The following is a 26,970-nucleotide window of genomic DNA, read 5'->3' as shown; positions in this document are numbered from 1 at the left end:
CATATTTGCCACATTTATATAGTTAATGGAACATAAATTGTGACACACACGACACAACTATATCACATCAACAAAAAAGTATTGCAATCCGTTTTACCCCCCAAAAAAAGTATCGGCGCTTTTTTCTGTTTTACTGCTATCGCCATCTACCTCAGATTTATAGTTAATTTTCTATACATTCTCACTGAATATTTCCACTGCATCGCACTAGCGCTGTAACGTACTGGCGTGTTAGCATTTTGTCAAATATTTGGTTTATTTCAAAACCAATTAACTTAACGAAAAAATTGCTATTTTCCCGAAATCAGCACTCAATTTTGAGTATATCCTGTGATATTCAACAAATTCCGATGAGTGTCAGTTTTTGAGAAAAAATTTTTACCTATGTTAGCGTTTCTAGGGCAAGAATTAACGTTTAGTTGGCTAGGCGTGGCAGACCTGCTGGGTAATTTACTCACACAAGGTTTTATATGTACGTTTTCGAAGTCACGTGCAGCGTTCTTGGAATTACACGAAAACAGAAACTATCAAATAAACTACTAACGCACAATAATGAAAAAGTATGTCATAAACATTCTTACGACAACGCGTTTTTACCTTTATCCTGTTAGTGTAAATTATTAATTAATGGTTCCATACTAGTCATAAGCGCAATAGAGGAGTACAATGGCTGAAAAGCCTAGATAAATAGACACGGCTACGGATGCTGTGAATAAATCAGTCCAGTGGCGTGACTCCACCAGGAGCTGTTTACCAAAATAATTTTTAGCATAGAAGAAAAATTAAACCTTATTCTAAAATTTTCTACCTTTAAATTCGTGACCCAGGCGACAACTTGACACATAATAGTGCCAAATGTAACGAAATCCAGTGGTTGGCCATTATAAACAACATCGCATTCGTAGTAATACAACAAATGCGTTCCGAAGGAAATTACGATTGCGTGCCAGAGAGCTAGAGCAAAGAAAGATAGAGCAATGAACTTAATTTCCTACGTAAGTTAATATAAACCTACCAAGAATGTTCCATTTAAGAAATTGAGTCCAGCTCATACGGGCGTAACCTGTTGTTGAACTATACAAGTGAAAATTGCTTAAAAGCTGCTGTTTTGTGAAATTCTGGTACAAAACAGTGAACAGGAACACGGCAAACCCGTGAAAGAAATGTTGTACATAGTTAAGAGAAAACTATCGTAACTGGCTACAAATCGGAAAAGAAAATTAGAGGGTCATGAGCGGACAACTGATGCTTATGCCTAGAAGAATAAAACCTGTGTGGAGTAGGCACTGAATATGCAAAAGCAGACGACCGGTGTGTTAAACACGAGGTTCTTGTTGTTGTATGCTGGATCATGCTCTTGGTAGCACTGTGAAACCTATTAGGTTTCAGTGAGAACATTTCTTGAAACGACCGAGTATCTTGGTAGCAAAGACAACCTCTTTTAGGCATAAATCCACTCTGACATAACTCTATCCCATTTTTGCAACTACAAGAGATTAAAGATGGACAGCATACCAGGGAAAAGACCAAAACAACTGTTGCTTTTCCTGAAAAAAAAAAAACCAAAGGAAAATTTTGTCAATCTTCCATTAAACCCTCGGGAAAAGCAAATTTGAAGGTAACAGATTTATTACCTGGCTTATTAATTAACGGGATAAAAAAGATCTGATTCAGTGGAAAGCATGACCTTCTTCAATGATCCAAGGATAACAATTGAACAACAACAACCTAGAAACAAATATGCACCGGCGATGGTGATGACATCTCCACCGGTTTTTTCTTGTTAATCCGTTGTTTTATAGCGATTAAAATCACCTAAAACACATATACTAAATTTTGTCAAATACCAGTAAATTAATAAATAATCAAACTTTAGATATTTACACATACTGAATACTGATGAAACAATGCTGGTGGCTGAAGCATGATGAGTAAAATAGAAATGAAAAGAAGTATCAATTGCCTGCTGCTTGGGAAAAGCAACCATGATAAGTACAACAATTGGATGAAATGCAGTCAGAGATGTGTTCACACACAACTGACAAAACCATGTTTTTTCTGAGGTCTCACTGAAAATATCCTGTAATATACGTTCACACAAAAAAAAACTTTCAAAAACGACATCACAAATCAATAACAGGTAAAACATCTTTACCTGCAAGAAAAGTTTTCAAAACTGTCTTTAAGAATTTTTAACCACTTCAGCCTTAATATGGTCACAGCTGTTACCCAAATTTTGAATTTACAATTTAGTAGATAAGATGGCACTGTAAAGTGAAAATAATGAAATTTTGAAACTGAATGATACATTTGTTATTTGCTGGCTTTTTCCTGTAGCAAGAGTTTACTGTTTGATACGTGGAAAAAAATTAAAACCCGTGTAGCCTAATATTGGTATGGCTATGATCTTTGACAATATATTTTCCTCTGGCAGTGCTTAAATGAAAGCCTTTATTTGAAGAAAAATTTTCATCTAAAATGCATGCTTCTCTTTATAAAGTACCGAAAAGACCGAACGAGGAATCTCGATGCTAGAAACCAGACTAAATGACAAATAAAAAAGCAAAGAAAGCTTGGATCGTCCTCACACAGACAGTTTTAGGTTTAGTATTTTTACTCTCAGACCATCTAGCGGTAAAACAGTGTACCTATACTGAGCTCGACCAGGATTGACCCGATATGTGGATGATAAGGACCGAACATGGCGATTTATTCGCCATGGACGGATGCGATCCGGGGATCAGCTTTCCTCAGGAAGACCAGTCGCCGTCTTATAAAATGGTGGTTGACGCGCTACGTCGGAAACAGAAGAACTGAAAACTTAAAGTAAAACGATAGCGGCGATGATCCTAGTGGATGCGGCTGTGATTGATCTTATATATCCGCTTCTTCGCTTGTCGGATCTACCTTTAATACATATACAAGAAAAAAAAACGTTAAGATACTTCAAACTAATACCTCTGAATCCGTGGCTATCATCCTGGTGCTCCAGCTGCCGTCATCGATGCCCATGCACCATTGGACCGCCTCGGTTGTTTACGCCATGCTGGATACTTAAAAATATATATAGGGTAATCTCTCTTTTAACTCTTGAAATTTAAAAACCATACCTTTTGATCCACAACAAGGATCTTAGTGACTCCAGCACCGTTTTTCGTGGCCTCCCAGTCTTCTTCGGTTGTTGGGGCCCTTCTAACACATGGGCATTTCCCTCCATTTCAAAATAAAAAGTTAACCGTTCAACAGTTATTAACCTCCAAATTCATGTTTTATCTATCATAAATTAATTTCTAGAAATCCAAGTTAAAAACGTGGCAGTATGTATATATGGTGTTATGCAAAACTACAGGTTACAGTCCTGCACGAACCTTCCTTTGAAAACGTACTGTTGCCACAAGGCCATACCACGATGCTTCGTTAGTGAGGTACGTAGATTGTTGCTTAGAGTGCTTCCATTGTAAGATCCCCCATGTTAAGCCGGATTTATCGAGATGTAAATTGATTTGTCAATTCTGTGTTGTACGGTAATTAGTCATTAAAATACTTTGTAGAATTGTTATTTTCTCTTGTTAAATAGCAACGTACCTCTGTGGTACATTGGCACTCTTCACAAAGTGCAGCAAACTTATTACGTGCCTTCGACCCGAAGCTCCTACCTGGAACACTGTGTTTTTTCATTATTTTTGTCCCTTTATGCTTCATTCATAATATTCGTCGCGAAAAATCCTAACAATCCTCCTCGATTCCCGCTGTGCTTTCCTTAACGACCTTTTACTTGCATTTCTCCTTTCACGTAACTTTTACACTGGCCAACAATCTTCGTTGCCATTTTTTTAGTTTCAATTTTAGTTGAATGTTCTGGTATTACCTGGAAGCTAGTTCTCGCTTACGAATGAGCGTAACATCGGTTATTTTCAGTCTTCGGAAAGGCCAGTCAGTTTATCTTTGTTAATCTATCCCTCGTCGCTTCTGCTAACTCCTAATTTGCACCGAATCTTTTTTTTTTAACATTGTTCTATATATTTATATGAATCCTGTAATTCCTGTGAAATTGATTAAAAAGATAATGGCTGTGAAGTTGTTGTAATTAATAAAACCAAGTTACCATGACTTTCAACTGGAAAATGCTTGGCTTTGGAAAATCTTTGCTAATGTTCTTTCCAACTTCACCTCAATAAAATACTAATCCTTTATACGTTATTGTTAAACGAGCGGCATATTTCTGCTTCTATTTTTAGATGATTTTATAAAGGTTTTTGGCTTGTCTTTCAGTGCAAACTTTTAATATGGAAAATTATGATAATTTCAAAGCCAAGTAGTAAACAAGATTTTAATTTTATTACACCATTGAGTTACCCTATGTCCAGGATTCCACCTTCCTTTGGGATAAGGTCCAGTCTGTGCTGAACTGGTGGTAGGAGGCACATGAATAACTACGGAATGGCTACATGTTGATAAGTAAAAAATATCTGTTAAAAAAATAAGTTAAAAATGGTATAAAAATTTTAAATAACTTTATTACCAGAAAATCCTTTTGAAAATCACAATGGGTTTGCAAAACAAACTTGGATTCAGTCTACTCATCTGTGTTCACCTTTGAGTGTTTCTAAGTCCTAGGTTTACCTGCCCAATCCAATGGAATCAAAATTTTTTTTTTAAACTTAAGGAATTTTTTCTTTGTTTTTTTTTTTACTTTCCAGCTTTTAGATCCTTCATGTGAAACGGCATTCCATAATTAGGGGCAAATACAACACAGAAAGAAGAGATCAAAGTTTGATTTCCCTCCATTGAATGAACATGTGAGGTAATGAACGTTTGAATTTACCAAGCCACCTATGACAAAATACATTCATTCTGACTACCTCATTCACTTTCTCTATTTTGAACTTAATTGTTTTATGGCGGTACATAAACCTCAACATTCTTTAATATGGCACTTCGCAGGACATAATCAAAAGGATTACTCTGAATGTACTATTCAGATTATACTAGGTTGAGTAAAATTTGATTAAAGACCTTCCTACGTGCGATAACAGCAATAGGAGGACGAAAATTGAAAACTTGGAAATCCCAAAATCAAGTTGTAAAATTAACAATAAATTTCCTTGGGTGTCTGTTGCTGGCACACAGAACATACACACTATGCGACCATAGTTATATCGGTAAACGGTAATATAGACTGTTCATGGTTCTCTGGCAGTGTTTCCACTTTCCGCAAAGTGGTATCCCTAGAACGTTGCCAGACTGGGGACATAAATCCCTATTTAAAAAAAATAAAATCCCCAGAAAAATCCCTGTTACTTTCATGGCATACTCACATGGCCTACTATAATATACCAACAAAAATAAAACGATAAAAATAATAATAAAATAACAAATAATAATAACGGCCTGTCAACGCAATACCTCCAGCGCCTAAAACTGCATTGCCAGAGGGGCGTAATACCCCAAACCGAGCTCCACTTTCCACTGTTTGGTAACGGTGAATGAAGAAAAAACAGTTGGAAATGTGTGCCGCGCGTGGCCAAAAACAGGGAAAAAAGAAATGACTGAGTCAACTCGGGTCTCCAGCTTATATATAGCTTGTTATATTGTTATATAATCCTCGCTCAATAAATAATATTACCAAACATTCTCTATCGCTGCATCTATTTGCAGTTACTTACAAAAGTACTCTTTCATGCTTGATAGATACAAAAAGGAACAACAAAAACTTACGGGTAGCGAATTGGGTCACATATCCCGATGATAAGCTGCCTGCATCCACGAGCCGTCTTTCAGGCCGTGGGGAGGCTAACGAACAGCCTACGTTCAACGATCGCCTCTTCTCTACCTTTCAGCTTGTGGTTCGATCTTCAAGGTAGTGAACAGTACTACAGATCGATTTTTAGCCTGACAAGGCTATTTTTGCCATTTTTAGCCTGGCAAGGCTTTTTTTGATGTGCCATTTAGCCCCTTTATAGTAGGCATGGCTCTTCTTTTTTCTCTTTTCTTTTCTCTCTTCTTTTTTTCTTTCTTCTTGTTTTCTCTCTTCTTCTTTTCTTTCTTGAAGCGTCTTGATCTGTTGTAGAAGCTTGCGTAATCCGATGAATCTTGCGTATCTTGAATGAAGATTTGGAGGGAAAGGGAGGGGGGGAAGTTGGCGGTGTCGGGACTTGAACCCGGGGCCTTCAGAATGCGAAGCGAAGGTGGTAACCACTGTGCCAGGACCGCACATCTCAAACAAATTTATTTTTCATCGACCTTCGTTCTAATACCGGAGCTATATAATATGTGACTAATAGTGGTGTCGCGCTGTGGTAGGGCGCTGTGGTATAGCACTGAGATCATACGTCGACTGTCCGTGTTCGATTCTTATAGACACCATTGCTTCAAAAAATTTTTTATTATTTTTATAAATGTAAATAAAATAACCCATTTTATTTATTATAGAACAGTATTAAATCGAACACATTTTTAAAGCAATTAACTAGTGCCCGTCAAAGCCAAACAAGTTACCAGAAAAATTTAAATTGGCTATGGAAATAAAACCATCGGATTGCCCCATCATATTTGTTTAGTTAAGCAATAAAGATATGGTTTTTTCCAAAAATAATTGTCATCGAACTTTCAACGTTATAAAGCCTCAAGAGAATCACAGCGTTTCCCAATGAACGGTGTGTTGCTCACCTAGATAACAAAATTGTGTGAGAGGCCTCGGGTTCATCATGTCTCAACAACAAATTGTTCATCATGGTTGAACAAAATAGATTCGTAATTCCTACGTATATATTCAAGGAACTCTCCCCAGCTTTTGCAATTGGGTCAAGTGCTTGTCAGAAATTCAGTCGGAGACTTGAGTCTTAAAAAATTCGGCGTGCGATATGTTTGGCACAGACGTTTGGAGGATCAAATGGAGTTCGTGGTGTATCCTAGTCAGTACTACTTTCTGAAAAGCGTACCGTTCACCATTGTCCGCTTGGTGGCTCTTATTGAGGAACATTTTACTTTTGAAGTTGCATAAAAGCGCCAAAAGCAACAGCGGTTTGGCCAAAAATCTCAAAATCCCGAGAAATCCCCAGAAAATTAAATAGGCCCTGGATAATCCCGGAAACCCTAGATTTCCATAACTGCACCCTAGATTCCAAAAATTTTCCTTAAATCCCCCTAAATAGGGTAATATCCCTAGAAGTGGAATGGCTGTTCTCTGGTGACATTTTCTGACCCTTACCCCACTTGAATCCTATTGGTCAGTACTCCGAAATCGGCCATCATGGTTTTTAAAAGAGGGGATGAGAAAAAGGTTTCGGCAACATTAAGCGTATAAAAAATCCCAGTTTTCAATAGGAAAAAATCTACTTGTTATTGATTAAGCTATCTGCTAAAAGGACATGATTCTGGCGATATAGCCATATTGCTCGAAGAAGAAAGGATATCCTACCTATAACTGGCTATTACGTTCTACTACCATTAACGAAAAAAAAAATGCTGTAAACAAAATAGAAAGTATCGTCATTGCCCTACCACTGAAAAGCGTGAAATGGAAACTCACGAAGAGTAAGATCGAAAATGGTTAAATACACTTTCTCGTTCACGCTTTCCGTAATTCTATCAGCAAAGCACGTTATTAAGTGGAACACTACTCCTCTTTTCTCTCTCTCTCTCTCTCTCTCTCTCTCTCTCTCTCTCTCTCTCTCTCTCTCTCATTGTTTTCCTGTTTTTCCTTTTTTTTTACGAAATCCATGGATCAAATACCTCGTATATCGTGAGCCCAGCGGAATCGTGGCATGTTGCTCGATTTAGAAACTATCGTGCATTAAAAACAATCATTCGCACCAGCGTGTTTCTTTGCAAACGACGATACAGATGGCGTGACACTGGTTCAGTGGAAGAGAAAATGGTAGCGATTCAACACTACGAAGAGTGAAAGCAACAAGCCCATTTCCTCACCACTATCGGGTATTTTTACTTTGAGGAGGTTTCTGCTCTGTGTGTATAAAGAGACCCACCATGCCAAAGTCAATAGCTCAGTTCAACTGTTTGTTTACTCCTCTTACCATCGAAAAGCGGACGCAGCTATACAGTACAAGTATTCTTTATTAATTGAGCCAGTTTATATAATCAATAAAAATGTCATACATCTACTTCCATATCTAGACTTCCCGAAGATGTTTATGCTTTACAGTCTGCTTGCTATAGCTTTGATTGTCGAGGTGCAACCGGCAGCTTTACCACAACCGGATGCGGTTCCCGTTGAGACTGTGGTCAGTACAATGACACCGTTTGAATCACATTGCAAATCTGCATTATTCGCCTTTCCATCAGATTGATGATAGCAAAGCTAACAAAGAGGCGAAGGCGTCGGTTGACATGTTCGACATTGCTCTTCTCTCGGCCAATTACACCGAAAAAGACCATGTTAAGGAAGTGGACTCTTACCTGGACACGGCCATTCAAGTTGATAAATTCGGCTGTGGATCGAGGTTTGTTGCTCTATAACACCAGCGTCTTTAATTGCAATTAATAATTGCGTACACTTACAGGTTGATCTGTGAATTGCATCGCCGAGCTGAAAGTGAATTACTGCCTGAAGAAGTTCTTCTGCGATCTATGCTCGAGTAAAATTTATTCCAAACGCGCATATTCTAAAATGTCACGGCACTTAATATTTCTATTGATGTGTGTAATTAGTGACAAGCCTTTGGCCGTTTCCGCAGACGGGCCCAAAACTGCCAAAGGTAGGGGAGTGTTCCAGTATGCGGCATTCATCGGATCAACGGCCAAGAACTCGGAGACTTGCAATCAAGCTTTTGCTCGTTGTCCATTCGATTCGGAAACAATTCTTCTCGTTTTCAGGGCTATAGAAAACTATCCGACGCTGAAATCCCTCGCCCATCCATTTCCTAGTCACAAGCTTCAACCGCCCAAAGAAGATAAATCATCTTAGATCACGGAGAATGTTTCCCTATTCATATTGTACTTACTCCATCTCAGCACGTTCACGAGTCGCTTAATACGATTCACGTTTTCTTCCTTTTTATGTACACGTTTCATTTTCTCGGAAATTTTACCATCAACTTCCTTTTTAAAAAATGCAAAATATAGCAAATGCCAAAAGTTAACGTCAGTATTTTCGTTTTCAACTTAATATGGGCTTACTATTCCTAGGATGCCAGAAACCGGGCATAATAGCGAAAGAAAGAACTGGATCGTCATTTATCAGTCGCAAAATATGGACACAGTTCCCGTTTTTTTTTTGTTTGTGAAGGTTATCTAAGTCTTGGCTCCTGGAAAAAAGAGGAAAGTTTCACACTGTCTTCGACGTGTCAAATCTTTTGTTTTTTTATACTCTGGTTTAAAATTCAGCACTTATTCTGGCTCTATTCCTCGGACTTTGTCGACCATGAACGTTGCTTTTTTTGTTTTATAACATTCAGTCAGAGATTCACCCATATTTTTATTCTTAAAAAAATAAAATAAAAATTGAAAATAGATACGTGGGTCTTGCGTACATTATTTATGAGCCAGACCATTCGCTTTATTTGGCATTTCATTTCAAAGCGCACGATTTCCTTTCCTTTTGGGGATTCGAAAAAGCATGTGCGCTTGTGTTTACACAGTGAGCCTCCGATAGTTTCTACTTCCATTTGCACGTACGCAATCGTCTGACACTTGTCTAAAGAGAGTATTTCAAGCGCAGTACAAATAACATCCGAGGATCGATGACGAAAGGAAATTACACGAGGAAATAGACTACTAAAGACAGACAGGACAACTGGCTTACAAACTAGATGTTAGATGCATGGAAGTAGATTTGAATTGTATGGAGATTAGTGGGAAGCTCGTGTGGGTGTCGTGACGCTATATAGCTATCGTATGATTTATTTTGTAGTGACGAGACATTCATTCACGCAGCTCGCCTCTTTTTTTTTCGCTAAGTGTGCGCACGCAACTTCCCCTATCAAAGCATTTTACTTTCATCTGTTTTATTTATTTTAGACTCTTTTCTTTATATATTTTTTTTTTATTTTCAAAGAGGCGAATGGTCAAGCAGTCAGTCTAACTTTAGAGGACGTAGTGTTCGGCCGCCAACGACTAATGATGATCAGTTGCCAGTTATTTATTCGTGGGCTTTCGTGACAACGTCGATAAACGCTATACGGAACAGGACGTTGGAAACAGTGTGCTGCGTTTCAGTAGTGATGTTCCAGGTCTGCTGGACGCTGCGAAATTGCCAGAGCCAGCTCTGTCAATATTGTAGGTTTCAAAGTACACACGGAGGTTGTGCTTACGATGCGTATCGTTTGGCGATCGAAAATAAAGAAGACAAATAGCAGCAAAACTGGGTGTGTTTTCAACGGCCATGCTTGGCCAAGTTTACTTTTGATCACATCGTGAATAACGGGACCGTCGGCCATCAACTGGGATCTGTCGTTCTGAACGCAGGGAACAGCGCAAAACTTTTGGAACGCAAGTGGATAGCCTTCTAATAGAAGTTCACATCGTGCACGGTGTCCTTCACACTATTGTCGTCCCTGTTCGGTTTGACAACCGATTTTTACAATGCTACCCGCCTTCTCTCGAGGTAAATTGCCTGAAATGCTCCCTCTATTCTTCTCCATCGCACAATGTTGTTCCAAAGATCAAATGGTTGAAGTCGCTAGCCAATGCGGGCGTCATTAAATTTGACTATTTGCGGTTTCTTCGCCTTGCCGATCACGAAATATTAGCAATTTATTCGTCCTTTCCGGTTATTTTTAATCGTTTGATTCTCCCCAAGGCGGAAATTGGTGATTGAGTAAATTGGATTTTTAAAAAGCTGATTTTATCGAAAAGAAATGAAGCAAAAATGATTTGCAACTGTTCATCCATTACTATTTGATCTCGTTTGCCACGAAAAAAAAACCAATACGACAATCTTATTTCTAGCGAAAATCGAACGAGCTTTTTAAAGAGTGATTTGTGCAAGCGTATATTTAATATGAGATTTCCACGAACTGTTCGTGAGTCCTATAATTGGCCACACATGGCTGAGACGTCTTTTCCGTTTTTAATCCCGCCCGCTTTATGTATAAAGTGGAACTCGAACAGGGACGAAGGTCGGCTGGTAGATCAATGAAGCAGTGAGCCTTCGGATTCAAAAGGTTTTCAGAACCCGCTCATCAAGGACCTCACGCTCAAGCCGTACTATTTTGCTGTGTTTTATTCCTCCCACCTTTCCTACCTCTCCTCTTGTGTACCGTTGCAGCACAAGCTTCTTGTCATCTTCCAGCACCAGGGAAAGAGAGGGAAAAAACTACAAGGACTCTAAGAAAAGGAAAGCGGATCGAAGGAGACGCAAACATGTTCAGTATCCACTCTCAGTCTGTTTCGCCATCCTTTTGTATTGATCGTGTATAATTGAAAGCACAATCGACCAGCTGTCTAGCTCTTATCATTAAACCCAACAGCCTGAAGTTATCATAAGAAATCTAAAACTTAAGGTCTCTCCCGTAAACACCTTTCTCCACGTTCATTTTTCGTTTATTCCCCTCAAAATGCCATTAGCTACAATCCTTTTATTTTTTGCATATCATAGCCAACGGGTGAACGTTTTATTACATTGGTGATAACACGATTAATGGGCATTGTATTGTGTGTCTGGTTTTGCGCAACTTGTTGCTGTAATTGCGATATTTTTCGTGACAGCAGCATCTGTCCTCTATCGTTTGCGAATGCAGAACTGTCATCATGTCGAGCGTGTGCCGCACGGCACACGACAAATGGCGCATCACGTGCCGACAAACGCCAAGATGAATTTTTATACGAGGAGCTTATATACGCTGGTGCGTTCGGGATTGTTCCTCCCACGCTTGATACACTGAATAGCCTAGAGCGTCTCCTTACGAATTGGTTTGATGGCTGGCAAATTGGGAGAAGACGACGAAATAACAGACGGTTGGTTCTCCTTAGAAGAACTTCAAGATATAATTATGTACACCGTTCGCCCCATAGGGATTTTGACGTCCGTTAATCAAACCATGCTTGCATATCTAACCCTATGTTTAGAGCTGAACGTCTGTGTAATGCCAAACGGTTGGGATTTATTCTTCTTTTTTTTTTTCATGGGGTCCGTGCTGTATGTTGTGTATTTCCCGTCGGGGAAAATGTGCATTTAAAAAATGGATACGTTTTTCTGTGTGTGTGTTGCATTTCAAACAGTTAGGAAAGTTGAACTTCCCATGTCTCTTCGCTGTTTCCAAGCGACGAGTTACGCAAGCCGCTGCAATGCACTAAAGGATCAGCAAATTGATGTCTTGACTGATGTTGCATAATCACTTCCGGAAGAAGATTCGAATGTCAAAGGATTACTACGTGTATTTGTCTCGACTGTACCGCGGTTGTGTGACCATATTGGCTACTCGAAAAGCCTTCCTTTCTGCCGGAAGAAGCTTCTAGCTGGGGTTACATAACGCTCTCTAATAGGCTCTACTATTAGCATCTACCACAACAACAGCAACAAACGTTAAACGAAGGTACCATTAGAATTGCCAACAGCACCGTGATGGTTGTCACGTGAGCGGCCAATCAGAATGTGCACTGATTTTTAAAACAAAAAGCCACCGCATTTTCTAATTGCTTCCGGTTTGTGGCGGCAGCCATGACGCTGATTTGCCTAGACAGTCTTCATGGACTTTTTTTTCTTGTAAAAGAAACAAAACAAGCGGCTGTACATTGTCGTTCGCACGACGAAAACACAAGGCCCCGACCGATCCATCACCAAGGAATGAGCACACTATTACACAACGCCATTGAGAATTGCGCTGAACGTCAGGGTCTGGTGGCTCGTACCTTGTGAAGGCATTTCTCCGAACGGAGAAAGATCGTTCGACTGGGGGTACTTTGGAAACACTTGTTTCCAGTACTTCCCGGCACGTGTTACCTACGGTTTTCCAAGTTCCCATGTGTACACATAACCCAGGTAATTCTTCGGCCAATTTTTGGGCAAAACGGGACGAAATTAGTACAGCGTTCAGCACCCGATGATCGCCTGATGTTAATACGCTTATTATCAGGAGGGGACCGTAGATGGACATGTTCCTGTATCACTGTTATCATTTAAGAGTTGCATTTGCATTTCGTTGTGAGGAATAATTTTAAACGGTTAAATGTGACAGAGGATAGCACTAATCGTACGTACGAGTTAAGCAAATTCAACGTTGAATGTCTGTTTAACACGATGAAAATGATCATGCAAATGAATTATTCAATGTTCTTGATCGGATATTCAATTAGATCAACGTAAAACGGAATCATCCGTGCATATACGCGTGAGTTGTGTGAGGCTGTTCCAGAGCCGGGACAAAAATTCCTTGACGAGAAACTCAAACGTGTAACAATCAATCCTCTTAGAGTTATACCCTTTTTACACAATTACGTTTCAAACGTCGTTCGTGCAAACGACGGCCTGTTTCTCCTCCGTATAATTACAACCGCCTACCAATTTACCAAACGACTCATTCAACTTTCACGTTTGATCACGTAACTCGCGTCCGATCCAACTCTCCTCGAAATGATGTGCCGCAAAACTCTTTAGCAGAGACAGATGTGCCGTAACCATGACAACGTAACCATTGTCGTCTATGCGGGAATCGTCCAAGAAATTATGAATGGAACATTCAAAAACAATAACAATCAAAAACGATTTTTCGTTAAAATTGCATTGGAGATCACAACGAAAAGCAGATAGATCCCTGCGTGGGTTTGCGCATGCCGTTTTCACGAGTTTGGCTGAAATCGGGAGGATTGAATTGTCGCCTATCAACAGCTGTATGGCAGTTGGGTGCAACTTGAATCCAAACTTTCAGTTATTAATGAAAAAATTTTGAACGAAAGAGCTCCAGAAGTTCCAGATCATACACGCCTTTCATCAAATAGCGACATGCGTCTTCCCATACGACGCTATATGGCGCTAAGTTTCGTGCCAAACATATTTTTAAACATAAGAAGCAAGAAAAAGAAAAAAAAAAAGACACGGACAACTCAATATCCCAGTCTGTTTTTTTTTTTTGCCATCGTCTTTTCTTGGCATTGGTGAAGAAAAAAATCAACTTCCCCGTTCGACTATCGATAAATCCAATCAGATCCGTTTTATCGGAAAGGACTGAATTCAGTTACTACTGACCTTCACAACTGTTCACCCTTTTCAATACACATACATTAAATCATTTGAGATGCAAAGTATGGAGATTTATTATTGTTGCTATAGCAGGAATTGATCGATGAAAACCGTAGGTGCTTATAGACTCTACATTACGTCCTAGGGTTTCTTTAAAAATAGAAAAATGTCCGATTTCTTTTTGGAATGGAACTCAAACGCAACAAGACTTTCTCAGGGCTATGCATCATCGATCGTGACGGAGGATCGTACATTCTCTGGCAATGCGCCTCTTTTACGCGAGTTTTCCTATACTTTTTTTTTTTTTGCATTGACGCAAATCTTTAAAGCAAATAATTACACACGTACGATGAACGAACGTTTTATTATGCGCATCTTTTTTATTGACTCACATTTCAGAGGCAAATTAATATGTCTCGGAAGTGAAAACGTTTTTCCAAGGAACCAAACTGAAGGCTCACAACGTCTGCGTGATAGATATCGATAGCACAATGGGCATTGCTAACGAGGAGCTCCCTTTTTTTTTTTTTAAACACACGGAGGTATTTATCGTCGATTAGATGGCCGCAATCAACACATGCCTGAGAGATTTGCTGTAGGGGAACAGAAAAATGCTGAAGAAACTTTGCTTTTTAACAAGTCATTTGAATAAATAAAAAAAAAACAACGCTCTAATATAGCACGTTTCTTCTACGAAAAACGGATGAACAGATTGCGAAATATTAAATTTTTTTTTTTTTTATCTACGACCACTCTTGTGATCTTTCACGCTGAGCTGCTCAGACAATTGAATCACTGGCCGTTGCCGTGACGATCAACACGCTTTTGAGTAGCTGTGCGAACGTGAAAAATCGTTTCATTTGTGACAGGAAAAAGCGATGCGGATACAAGTCACGAACAATATGCGAACACGACTTAAGCCGTTGATTGCTACGTGCTTCAGATTTTCGTAGAATATAAAGAAAAAAAAAATAAAATAACCTAGTCTATTGTTGGGGTAGTGGTCGATGTTCCGTGTTCGATCCGCCACAGCCAAACATTCAACCGTCTGTTTTTATATCTTTTTCTTTTGTTTCCATTCTCTTTTTTTTTCTTTACATTTAACCCATGCTCCATCATCTTCCTTCTTTAACTTTTATACTTTTCCACATGTGGCAATCGCTGGCCCGTCGGGCCGCAAGTCGCCCGCTTTCCCATGAACCTCATAGTTGATGGAACCTCAAGATGAGTCCTGGTCCGACGTGTTCTATACAATTCGGATTAAATTTTGTCTCCTTTCATTTGTTTAATCCGATTCCATTTGAATGCGTTAGTGAAACGGACAGGATAACGAAATAATGTAACGCCTTAGCGTCTTAGAATAGCGTCCGCCTACATGAAAGACAAGATGAATAACGTAAGTGTAATAATGGCAGTCAAATTGGGAACTCGAAAACTGGCTGTTTCTCAGGCAGCTTCATTCTAAAGTTTTCCGTTGGATAGAAATGAAACATGTGTCTACCTGGCAACGTTAAATGAAATATCTTTTGAAATGTTGGCGGAAACGAGAACGTTTTTCGAACAAAAGTTAAGGAATCAACACTAGGGAAGTTCATTGAGATTAAAAAAATGTTACAGCAACTTCAGTACAAAATTAAATAGGCCTGTGTCGTTACGTTTGTAAAAGAGTGTGACAAAAGTTTGCCCTAACGAATGCAAATTTTGCGTCTCTCACTTTTAATTGGATCCCTTGACATAGTTGCCTGACGAACTTGATAGCACCTGTCCTTTTGTTATGCAAATTACAGGAGAAGAAAGGGAAAGAAAAAGAAAAATGAAAGTGATATCGGAATGAACGTGTAATTGTTCTATCGTTAAGGCTGTGTGTTTAGAGATATTGATCGGGTCGTGTCCATACGTTACGCGAATCAACTCCATGGAATAGGAAAGCAGACAACTTGCTGCTAAATGGGCAGTGCCGACATGGCGTTAACCCATAAACACATCTGCTTTCCTTTTCTCGAGGTACGGCAAAGAGCGCCTACACGCTGTGATGAACAACCTCTGGACGTCAATGGCAGGTGATGCGCAGTTTTGTTTCCGGCCATACGGCCGAACATCACAGTGTCTACGCGAAAGTAGACGACGGAAGGCATTTGACTTTCACCCGGATTGTACCCCGTGCCTTCCAAAACAAAATAATAACAAGGCCGAAGATGTAAAAATCTGCCCTGTTTGTATCGATCTCAACAAGCACGAGACGCAATCGCACGGCCTTGCCGGTTTATTTATTCGGGGAGGCAAGGAATTGATCTTGCATGTTTTGTTTATTCCCTTTCATTGCCGATCACCATTTTTTTTGGGAACTTACTTTTCACATCCAGATCAATTAACCTTTTCCTTTTTTTTTCTCATGACCCCCATCTGAATTATTTTTTTTTTTAGATTCAAAATATTAAAGGGAAGAATCATTAACTGATGGAAAAGACGTATAGAACAAATTTATGCGCGACTAACGTCTCTACGTACTTTACCATAAAGTGAACGAAAATCAGTTTAAATGTCATGGCGGACGTGTTGGTTCGTTGTAAAATATGTCTGCACCATTTGTGCGTCACACAAGGAAATCGTTCTATTCACATTTCCGGTTGAGCGTCGCGTGCATTTTAATATAACACAGTGCTACGTAGCAACAGCAAAGACGCGTTAAGAATTACAACTTTTATGAATCGCGTAACAGCTTCACGTGCACGACAACCGAACGACAAAAGCGAAATCTGCTGATTGCAGAGTAACGGAAACATCTGTTACGCAACTGTTTATGCACGTCGTAACAAAATACCCCATAACTCACGACGCCCTTTAAAAAAACGGGGGAGGTGGGATTGAAAATACATTTGGGAAATGCGTTGGAAACGGGATTTTGTACGACTGCCATTCGTCGCGATATAAAAATGACGTGGCGTAGGTGCCCGATACATCGGAGGACATCAGGAAATTGGTAACAGTTAAAAAAAAAGAAAGTAAATCTTGTTACGTATTCAGTGCGGGCCGTTCGTCAGCATTTGGTCAAGATGTTCCCGCTAGAGATTGACAGAGCGTGACCCAACTGAGCAACACCTTCGTTATACCTTTGTGCATGGCTGTCTATCGCTTCATTTTGCCTCTTGTGCTTTTTTTTTTTTTTTTTTTTTTTTTACAGTAACCTAGTAACGATAACAGCGTTTGAAGAACACTAACTTCAAATCAGCGCAAGTAAATTGATGTGTGTTGGGTTTTTTTTCTCTTTGCAAGTTTGGCACACACGATGTAGGTCACACACACATACACACACAGTCTGCTTGTATCTTATAAGAGAAAATAAAAATAAAAGATTCCGCACGATTTCTGCATGGAGAACTTACATAACAACCTTCAGACTGCAGCCAAGCAGCAAATGAAAAAACAAGTTAGAATCTCAGACACTTCTTTTTTATTATTATTATTATTATTGAAACTATAAGTTGGTCGTGGATGTTATTCGACACTGCTTGCATTACGACCGAGTTTCTGTTTAGATGTATCTCGTTTCGTACCCAAGTTTACCTTTTTAGAGTCTACCTCTATAGACACCAGTGGGCTGTCGCCGAGACGTTCATTTACATACTATGAATTTTAATCCAGCCTGTGGCATGCGACCAACAAAAAAAAAAAACTGGCGCCGTCTTCCCACCTTTCAAAAAGAATTTTAAAAAAATATATATTTCGCTTGCAAAATGTCTGTCATTTTTGCCGTCCAGAGCTCCGGCAGAATTTGTTAACGTTTTCAAACATGCGCGCGCATTTCTCGTCTACTAGTAAATCCTTTCCCTGTTTTTTTTCCTTCTTTTTTTTCACTTTCCGTATCTGGCTATACGTACACCCCCCCCCCCCCCCCACTTTCTTATCTGCTAAAGCATGGGGAGGTGGTGTGGGTTGCCTACTTCCGCCTCCTCCAACCCCACCTTGCATCTCAACCCGAACGAAGACAAGAGACCAACATCCTCGGTCGTGAAGGCAGTTGAGCTCAAAGACTCTGGGGTCTTCGTCAAAGACTCATCGCCTCGGTGACACATCTCCGCTGGATTTCCTTCACTCCTCTCCCTGCTATTGCTTTCTTTTTTTTTTCGGCTGTCTTACTCCAGCATCATGTGATTGGCTGAGACATTTCCGATTTGTTTGTTTTTTTCCGGCTCGTGCTCCCGAGTGTCCATGACGTCCTGTATCAAAACAATCAGCTGTTTGTTCTTATTGTGCAGCGAGGACAACAACGCAAAGAGGAGAACATGTCCGCCGCATCGTCAGGACGACACCATCTTGATCATCCAACGGCTCATCAGCGAATCTTGTTCCGGCGCCGGAAGGGTAAATACCCGACGGCTGACATGGTCCAGCGATTGATCGCTATATGACAATATTTTTCATTCGGTTACAACCAGAGCGCAAGGGATTTCTGTTTTCAACGGGGGGTGGGGGGGAACGATGAACAGCGAGAACATTAGCGCTACGTGGATGTGGTGGAACTGGACAGTGTCTGATGCATCGGGCGACGACTACGATGCGAACGTCACCGATAGTGACATCTTGATGAATATCAGTGGTCGTAATGAGACGTCACCTGATGTTCACATCAACTGGGACGATTGGGATGGCGGATTGTGGACACCCGAACAGAGGAATATACTCGAAGGAGGCGTTATACCACGTCACGTTCACATCAGTTTAGGCATCCTGCTCAGTGTCATCGTCCTCTTTGGTGTGATAGCCAACTCGGCTATCCTCTACGTCTTTTCGAGGTACCTATGTCGCATATCATTTGGTAGAAACAATTGAGATTTACAGCCAGTTATGTACTAGAAATGAAAGACTGAGGCATCGAGTAGCAATTTCACGGACAGTGTTGGGTCGGGATTAATGGATGTTATATAATTATAAGCTATTCGTCCGTATCACGAAGTGTGTGTATATCATGTTTATGGCATAATAAAGTGGGGGTCTCTCAACGAGGGTTATTATTTATACGTTTTCGTGGAATGGGAAACGCGCGTCTCTTCGTCCAATAAATAAACGGCGCTTGAATAATGAGCTTGCAGCTCCTCGGGATTTTCCTTGTCCTGTGCACGAAATAAAAAAAAGTGATGCATTCGATCAACTGATGCATTATTTCACATTTGTTTTAGAGGGAGCATTCAAAAACGAATATAAAATAAAACATTGGTTTACGTAGGTTCAAACGGCTGAGGACACCGGCTAACGTGTTCATCATCAACCTGACAATCTGCGATTTCTTCGCTTGCTGCCTACACCCTTTGGCCGTCTATTCAGCTTTCCGGGGCCGCTGGTCTTTCGGCCAAACAGGTATACCTTTTTATTTATTTTTTTTTAATGAATCATGATTCTTTCATTTGCAAATTTCAATGAGAATTTCAACAGCCAGTAGTAGAAAATAGTTAAATCACGTGCAAAGTGTACGTACAAAGAACAAAGGCTTATCGTATAAGAGACAAGAGAAAATAGACATCCAGTTAGCATTTGTTTTTTAAAGAAAAAAAAAGGGAGAGACGACCATATTAGGAATTACAGTCAGTATTCTAGACCGTGCCATTATGAGTGATGAGCACTCCACGGATATCTCTTCCGTGACTGCGGATGTCAAAGAACAACGAACGAGAGTCAGCCGCCTTCTTCCCTTTTCTTAAAAACAGATCAAACTCTATACGCACGTACGCTGTAATATAGTACAAGCTTAACCTCTCCCTTATGCTAATTGGAAAGCTTGAGCTTCTTGTATTTTTTTTTCTTTTTCCCCTAGTCTATCTTGGATTCTTTTGACTGCCTTGCGTTACATGTTTAAGCAAAGCAGAGGACTGGCTTTTGTTTTACGAGCAGATGCGACAGGCCAGTCTACAGCCACGGAGTTGATTGTTAGTTTGTTCTGTAATGAGGGTGCAAGCGTCTCGTTTCAAACAAAAGGCTGTACGAAATCAAATGTCTGCACAGCTGAAGTTAGTCCATATCTCTTTTTTGAAATCTCAAGGATTTTGAATGAACGAGATTTAAATAATAATACTTTAATGTTGGCGTCTGCCCTCTGTTTAGTTCTTCAGTTACGCAAGGATTGAGATGACGTTGATTTCATTTTGCCCTCCATTTTTTTTTTATGTTCTCTTTCATTCTTCATCATCCGTGTGTCATGTCCTTTTGTGTATCCATCGGGAGAGAATCAACGGATGAACGAATGAATCGATTCATTTATTGTACATTGACCGAGAACATCGCATAGCCGTGTATCGATTATTGATACGTCTGCCCATATTAATACGTACGCAAAAAGGAAGGAAAACAAGTCGAATGATGAGCAACTTGAAATCGTGATTGAGCAGCGGTTTCCATTCTAGTGTCGATATGAATCGTTTTTCTTTCTTGACTTTCCACCTCAATCGTTGGCCTATTGTCATTATACTGAAAAGAAGCTCTGTGTGTGTTCGTGTATGGTTGAACTGCGTTTGGGGAGTACGCTCTGCATATGGTGAATCATTCTTCATCGTTCGTGTGTTTAGAGTCTTTTCTTTCGTTGCGGAGGGTCACATATCCATGAACACTATCCCGTAGATCGATATAGATATACACAGCCAAGTTTTCCAGTGTTTACTGTCAAAGGATTTTGCTCTTTGCAATTCATCACGATGCTGCTCTCTTTTCTCAATCGATACTCTTTTGTATATCTTTGCTCTTTGTGATCCAGTGCTGATGTGCCTCTTTGTCACACATTGTTGTCGTCAAAGGAAATGATGACACGCATAGATATCACCTTCTTTTATCAAAAACCACTAAAAAAAACACAAGTGTCAAAAAGATGATGTTCGTATCAGCTTTTACTTTGAAATTCCATTTTCTTGGCAATAGGTTGTAATTTGTACGGCATGGGTGTGGCGTTCTTTGGACTCAACAGCATCATCACACTGTCGGCTATCGCGTGCGAGCGCTACATCGTCATCACGTCGAGCAGTTGTCGGCCGGTCGTGGCCAAGTGGCGCATAACGCGCCGTCAAGCGCAAAAGGTATTTCAAAAACATAAAATTTTAATTTCACGTATCACGTGAAGAGATATGCATAAAAACGTCTGTGCCCCCCCCCCCCCCCCCCCCCCCCCCCCAAATGTTCAGGTAATCAGATTGATCCTCCCTACCCCGGATACTTGTGACTTTCACGCTCATCAGCAGGGCTTATTTTCTAAGAATAATTTCTTTTGGGCAGTATGCCTTAGTCGTAGTATGAATGTCAACCTTGTCCATACGTTGTATCACATAATTTGAATTTGTTCGCCTTAATGCAAAATGACTGGTGGAAAATAGAGAGTGTGTATTAGCTAATCTCATTCAATCTCCAAAATGAGCGGAAAAGGTAAATGAAATTACGAGATCCATTTCCATGAAATGTGGGCTCTTCTATATAAGTGAAATAAAAAGATCCATTCACAAAAGGGAGGTTTCACCGGTGGCGTAACAACAAAAGAACAACGTTTCGACCACGTCGTGCTGGATAAATCCGCGTGTGTCTGTGCAAAAGAAACGTATTGATACTTCACGGCCACAACCGGATCATCTTTCACTACAACTTGAGGTCTAGAATTTCAAATATGCAAAACAAGAAAAAAAAAAAAGAAAAACATTGGAGACGTTAGACTTGACGTCATTGAATGCAGCCTTTGGTTTGTAAAATGAGCTTCAGTTTTTTTTGTGTGAATAACCTCGTAATATATAATATATTTAACACATAAACTAAAAAACTACAATCCGCAAAGAAACTGTTGATAGTCTATCCTAATGTTGGTTACTCCGAATCGTGTTACACGCGCCTTATTATTTATGCATGGTGCGCCTTACATCGAGTCAATCCTATTTACGAGTTACACGATGGTTCCACGCTGTAACGAAACGTGTTTAATAACGATGGTATAAAAGCGGCACAAAATTCATTCGCGTTTGACAAATCTTGATTAAACAAATAATTGAAAGTATGAACTGATTTTAAATGTGTTTTAATTGTTAAAAAAAAAAAAAAATTAGGCGTGTGCGGGTATTTGGTTGCATTGCGCAGCGCTCGTGTCTCCTCCGCTGCTGTTCGGATGGTCCACTTACCTTCCGGAAGGCGTTTTGGTGACGTGTTCCTGGGACTACACGTCCAGGACGCTCTCCAATCGGCTCTACTATTTCTACCTCCTGTTCCTCGGATTCGTCCTCCCCGTTTCCGTTCTGACGTTTTGCTACTCGGCCATCTTCCGCTTCATCGTCCGATCGTCCAGGGAGATGACGCGGCTGATCATGACCAGCGACGGCAAATCGTCGTTCAGTAAAACGACCATGTCGTTCCGCAAACGCCGCCGGCAGACGGACGTCCGTACGGCGCTCATCATTCTCTCGCTGGCCTTGCTTTGTTTCACGGCCTGGACGCCGTACGCCATCGTCAGTCTCATCGGCCAGTTTGGGCCACTCGACGAAAACGGCGAGCCGAAGAAGCTCTCCCCGATGGCGACGGCCATCCCCGCATTCCTGGCCAAAACGGCCATTGTGTTCGACCCGCTAGTTTACGGGTTCTCTCATCCGCAGTTCCGCTCCTCCGTCCGGCAAATCCTGCGTCAGCACAGCCTGGATAGCAGCGCCAACGGCATCCGCGGTGGACCCAACAATACCACCATGATTGTCATGAGACGGCCAACGACCCGCAATTGTCATTCGCCGCGGGCCAGTTCCAACGTCGTCTTCACCTCATTAAGCCGCAGCATCCGCATGAATGCCAAAGAAGCGGCATCAAGAAAACTGTCCAACGATCCTTCCGTTTCGACATCGCTAGTCACAACGGCCCAGAATTCGCAATTCCGATTTCCGCCTCATCCCGACATGGCCGCCCACATCCAACAGCTCCGCAAAAGTACGTTAACCCCCTTATATATATACATGTATATTGAAATCTCTCCCTTCATTTGCATAAAATTTGAATATTAAAATAAAACAAACAGGTGAAAGTATGAGGAAGTCGTGCATGAACAAACGCAACAACAGCCTGAACTACGCGAAGAGCGGCAGCACCCGCCGCATGGGCAGCGCGTCCAGTAAGCACAGCCATCAGTCGCTATCCGCCGCGGAGGAGGTATCCATCGCTAACTCGTCTTCGCTGCGCCTGATGATGTTGCAGGAGGAGAGCGAATTCCATTTATTCCGGCAGCAGCAGACGACGGCGGACAAATTGCAACGAGCGGCCAAACGCGAACGCATGATCCAACTCTTATCCAGCGGGAGCAGCAATCCGCCTGCGGATAGCCAAACAAATCGATCAGCGGGCAGCAATAAACACGCCGAGAAGCGGAGGCGTTCATCCGAGCCGGATCTGATGCGCTGCTCTGTGCGATTGATAGCCGACGCTCCGAGTCTCAGCTGGGAGGAGTACCGCCGCAAAAGGAACCAATACATCCGCAGCATTTTCTTCCGCAGCGCCGGTAACCTGCTGTCGGCTGACGTGGGTGTTGACAAGAACGGGTTCTCCGAATATCCCATTCTTCTGTTGAGCGCCGGAAGCGAAGACACTAAAGACGCGCACAGCCCTAAGGATCGTCAAGGCTCCAAGAGTCCACTGTCTCAATCGGCGGGCCGTAAGTTGTCCATGACCGTCCAGTCAGTGGACCGCTTCCGGACGATCAACAACCGAATGGGCCAGAAGTTGCAGCATTTGGACGCCGAAGGCAATAATAAGAACAAGGCCCGATCCAACAGCACGGCGTCTCAGCGTCGCTCCTCGTCCTCTTCGTTGTCCGTCGAGCGCTCGAAAAAGTCCGGCAGCAATTTATCGACGCCCACATATCAGACGGCCAGGCGTTATTCTGCCTCGCCCATCCACGACCAGTGTTGCGAGTGCGCTTACAAAGCACTCAGTCAGACGGTGACGCTGGTCAAAATGGCGACCTCCGGCACGGCCGACAGTTCCAGCCATGAACGCGGTCAGGCCAATTGGAGGGCCTGTATGGTCAGCGGTCGTGATTCCCTTTCCTGCTCACTAAATAGTCCTTGAAAAATAGAAATGGGTTAGCTGGGGGAAAAGAAACATTGGATGGTTTAATGAATCATTCATGACATCATTCCCTATTGTTGATATAGAGAACCAAATATTGTCTTGGGATTGCTGTGATTTGACGAGTCGATTTGTTATTGCGTTTACCACTTATATAGTATAGTTTTTTTATTGATATTGTTACGTCCAGTTAATACGTGGCGGTGTTGAAAGCCCAACGCACACCCCCCATGTTTAGAATATCAGCGGAGAGAAGCCCGCCTATTGTTTTTTTTAATATATCAACTAATCTTGTTTCTAACGAAAATAAATATCATTGCGTTATAAATGGAGATCGTTAATGATTAGGAATAATTCTAATAAATAGCGTGTTTAGACCAATTATTTATCAAGACAGCTCAAACGTCAATCATTTAGATCCCCGCGTATAGCAGAATTGTAGCGAAGCGGTTAAAATATACTAATTGTGTATTCCATTTCGTTTCGAAAAAGCATGGGGCAAATCCTGTAGCCTATACACCGCAGGTATCCCAATGTACTTAACATCTTACGTATTGTACTTTAATAACAAGACATTTAACGTTTTTATTCCGAGCAATCCGCACTTATGGATTGTTATTCACAGGGTTGTAACGTGGACCCGTCGTTCATTTCAGGTTGATAAAACAAAGAATCAAAGACAATATATGGAACGGTTACAAACCGGAGTGATCTTGTACGATGCACGGACCACGTCCATTCTTCATTAAAAAAAAAAACAAAAAAAATCACTTGAAATGGAAAATGAATTCATGCATAAAATGTACTTGTGTACAATTTCAATTTGCGACATTCATCAAAACTCGACATATGTTTTCACAATGTGTATACGTTGATATTTCAAAAGTTGTGACACTGCCTATGATGCCCCTATATAATGTTATGGCAATATAGAATACGCAATTCCGACGCAAAGTTCGTTTACGTATTACGTTCTTGTATAACTTGAGCGGCAATCAGTTCTTTCATTTCTCTATGTCACACAAGTTGAAGGACTTTTCTAATAGCGCAAGAGTTTTCTTGTTTTTCTCGTTGTTCTTGCAAAAATGACACTTTGCCAGTAGCTTTGGTAGACAGTAGATTCGATTAACTGTATCAGAAGAGTCCCACTTCTCCCCTTTTTTTTCGATATACACAGCCATGTCTCCAAAGTAAAATATTTCATCAGATATTTTAAAAATTGTTGCAGACAATGAGATTAAACATTTTAGGTTTACATTCTTCGTACAAGTAAAACGAATAACGTTGAAACCGCCTTATTTAAATATCTCAAACACTAGAAACAGAGTTTAAAAACTTCTAACTAAACGCCATTTGAACTAAAGTCTAACGGAAGCTTATGAAAAATGTTTTAAAATGTATGTGGCAACTGCATGCTAAGTTTGCCTGTTATGCAATAGCTGCAAACTTATGCCATTGCGGCGACATTGGACACAACCTTGCCATGTCTGAACAAGAAATGAAGAAAGCCTTATTGACTCTTTCCAAAGAAAGACGTCTAGAATTGCAAGAATCGATTTGTTCTCTCCTCTCCTTTTTGTTTTGTCTTATAGAAATAAGCTTCCGACATAAGAAAAAAGCGAAAGACACATAAGATAACCAGATTGAGAAATAAAAGAAAGCAGAAAAGCTTGTAGCGATAGAGGATGGCAAATCTGTGTCACAGGCTTATACGTGTATCGATTGCCGTTGTGACGCTAAAACATGATAAAGATGATCTATACGTATATGTACGAAGACCCATCGTACTCTTACAGGCTTATTGTTACAAGCTATTCATGTTGTGTGGTGTATCATTCGTCTAATAGGATTGCAAGTTAGCTGCTGCTAAACGAACATCGTTCGCATTCAACGTGTATTGTTACATCGAATGGGCTTGCATGTTTATATATAAAACTGTGTCATCGACCACCTTTCTGTTTTCAACGTGAAAGCCAACAGATGGCTATCCGAGGCTGAAATGTTGGTGCCCGGCTGATGTCCACTCTTTATATGAAATGTGTTCCCGAACGATATTAGCATAAATTCTAATAGTTTGATCTACTATTTTTTTTATTCTTTTATTTTTGCCTTCTATTTTTGTGAATGGATACGTCTGTCAGCCGGCTGGTTACCCTTTACAGAGTTTACGAAGTTTCGTCGATTCCCTTTCTATAATTGCATGAAAGAATTGAACCACGAGAAATGATGTGGCTCTCTTCTTGTGGTCTACACTCGTTATAATATCTATAAATATACATACGATGCTATTGACGTCATCATTAACGATTGAAGCAAACGATAAAAGGAAAGGAAAAGCAGTTGCAAGAAAACAATAATGATAACGAGATGGGTGAATACCATTGCAAATCATATTATAGCTTTTTGATCTTCGCGCATAGGCACTACGTTTAGTAATAGAAGTAATCCCTTTTCATTCAAAAAAAAAAATAAAAGAAACAAATATTTGATAAATGATACATTTATTATAGTGAATATTATAGATCTTATTATTATCTGACTGTGTATATATATGTCCTCAGCCTTGGGATATGTGTATCATTGTTTTCTGCACGTATTCACTATCCTCCGCATTATCTCATTTCCGTTCAGCATTACTTGATTTGATTTTGCTTTTTTAGGCACGTCTGTCCAACTGATCAATATTCAGAAGGTTGCTATTTTGATTTTCGCTCTTGTTGATACAATTTCCCCCCCCCCCCTTTTTTTTTTTCTTCGCCTTCTTGCATGTG

At 40.6% G+C, this 26,970-nt stretch overlaps 3 protein-coding genes and 1 long non-coding RNA gene across 15 annotated transcripts in view; 2 read left to right on the top strand and 2 right to left on the bottom strand.

Moving 5' to 3' along the window:
- Positions 1–11,330, bottom strand: part of LOC130703631 (diphosphomevalonate decarboxylase-like) — a 58,960-nt gene extending 47,630 nt beyond the window's left edge. Inside the window, exon 1 of the mRNA XM_059496445.1 lies at positions 11,323–11,330. The gene's annotated coding sequence lies outside the window, so the exon portion shown is untranslated. The remainder of the gene's footprint in view (positions 1–11,322) is intronic.
- LOC130703643 (uncharacterized) lies at positions 335–5,164 on the bottom strand. Of its 11 annotated transcripts, none has more exons than XR_009004769.2 (14): positions 5,025–5,164; positions 4,694–4,833; positions 4,523–4,623; positions 4,344–4,469; positions 4,106–4,278; positions 3,586–4,043; positions 3,111–3,512; positions 2,156–3,053; positions 1,891–2,080; positions 1,635–1,815; positions 1,271–1,547; positions 1,016–1,200; positions 809–954; positions 335–746 (listed from the first exon to the last, which is right to left on the bottom strand). It is a non-coding gene; the product is annotated as an uncharacterized LOC130703643 (long non-coding RNA). The 11 variants fall into 11 exon arrangements; XR_009004764.2 differs by having other exon boundaries at positions 335–500; positions 598–746; positions 4,694–5,156; XR_009004765.2 differs by having other exon boundaries at positions 2,156–2,267; positions 2,649–3,053; positions 4,694–5,156.
- LOC130703639 (uncharacterized) lies at positions 7,997–9,101 on the top strand. 2 transcript variants are annotated; one of them, XM_057525076.2, is made up of 5 exons: positions 7,997–8,068; positions 8,137–8,243; positions 8,305–8,462; positions 8,523–8,597; positions 8,671–9,101. In XM_057525076.2, the coding sequence occupies exons 2-5, from the start codon at positions 8,148–8,150 to the stop codon at positions 8,924–8,926; spliced, it is 585 nt and encodes a 194-aa protein (XP_057381059.1). In that variant the 5' UTR covers positions 7,997–8,068; positions 8,137–8,147; the 3' UTR covers positions 8,927–9,101. The 2 variants fall into 2 exon arrangements, with proteins under 2 accessions (XP_057381059.1, XP_057381060.1); XM_057525077.1 differs by having other exon boundaries at positions 8,044–8,062.
- Positions 11,331–18,613: 7,283 nt separating the features above from the next.
- Positions 18,614–24,281, top strand: LOC130703611 (uncharacterized). The gene is made up of 5 exons (XM_057525040.2): positions 18,614–18,930; positions 19,362–19,492; positions 21,041–21,195; positions 22,204–23,065; positions 23,154–24,281. The coding sequence occupies exons 1-5, from the start codon at positions 18,617–18,619 to the stop codon at positions 24,197–24,199; spliced, it is 2,508 nt and encodes an 835-aa protein (XP_057381023.2). The 5' UTR covers positions 18,614–18,616; the 3' UTR covers positions 24,200–24,281.
- The last annotated feature ends 2,689 nt before the right edge of the window (positions 24,282–26,970 follow it).

The sequence above is a fragment of the Daphnia carinata genome, chromosome 8 (genome assembly GCF_022539665.2).
Source record: "Daphnia carinata strain CSIRO-1 chromosome 8, CSIRO_AGI_Dcar_HiC_V3, whole genome shotgun sequence".
Lineage (NCBI taxonomy): Eukaryota > Metazoa > Arthropoda > Branchiopoda > Diplostraca > Daphniidae > Daphnia > Daphnia carinata.
Note: the sequence above shows the minus strand (reverse complement) of the source record. Positions and strands in the feature narration are given on the sequence as shown.

Coding starts and splice junctions, on each gene's coding strand:
- LOC130703639 (XM_057525076.2), top strand. CDS start 8,148: ATGTTTATGCTTTACAGTCTGCTTGCTATAGCTTTGATTGTCGAGGTG. Junction 8,244..8,304: donor CGGTTCCCGTTGAGACTGTG/GTCAGTACAATG, acceptor CCTTTCCATCAG/ATTGATGATAGCAAAGCTAA. Junction 8,463..8,522: donor AAATTCGGCTGTGGATCGAG/GTTTGTTGCTCT, acceptor GTACACTTACAG/GTTGATCTGTGAATTGCATC.
- LOC130703611 (XM_057525040.2), top strand. CDS start 18,617: ATGAACAGCGAGAACATTAGCGCTACGTGGATGTGGTGGAACTGGACA. Junction 21,196..22,203: donor CGCGCCGTCAAGCGCAAAAG/GTATTTCAAAAA, acceptor AAAAAAAATTAG/GCGTGTGCGGGTATTTGGTT. Junction 23,066..23,153: donor CATCCAACAGCTCCGCAAAA/GTACGTTAACCC, acceptor TAAAACAAACAG/GTGAAAGTATGAGGAAGTCG.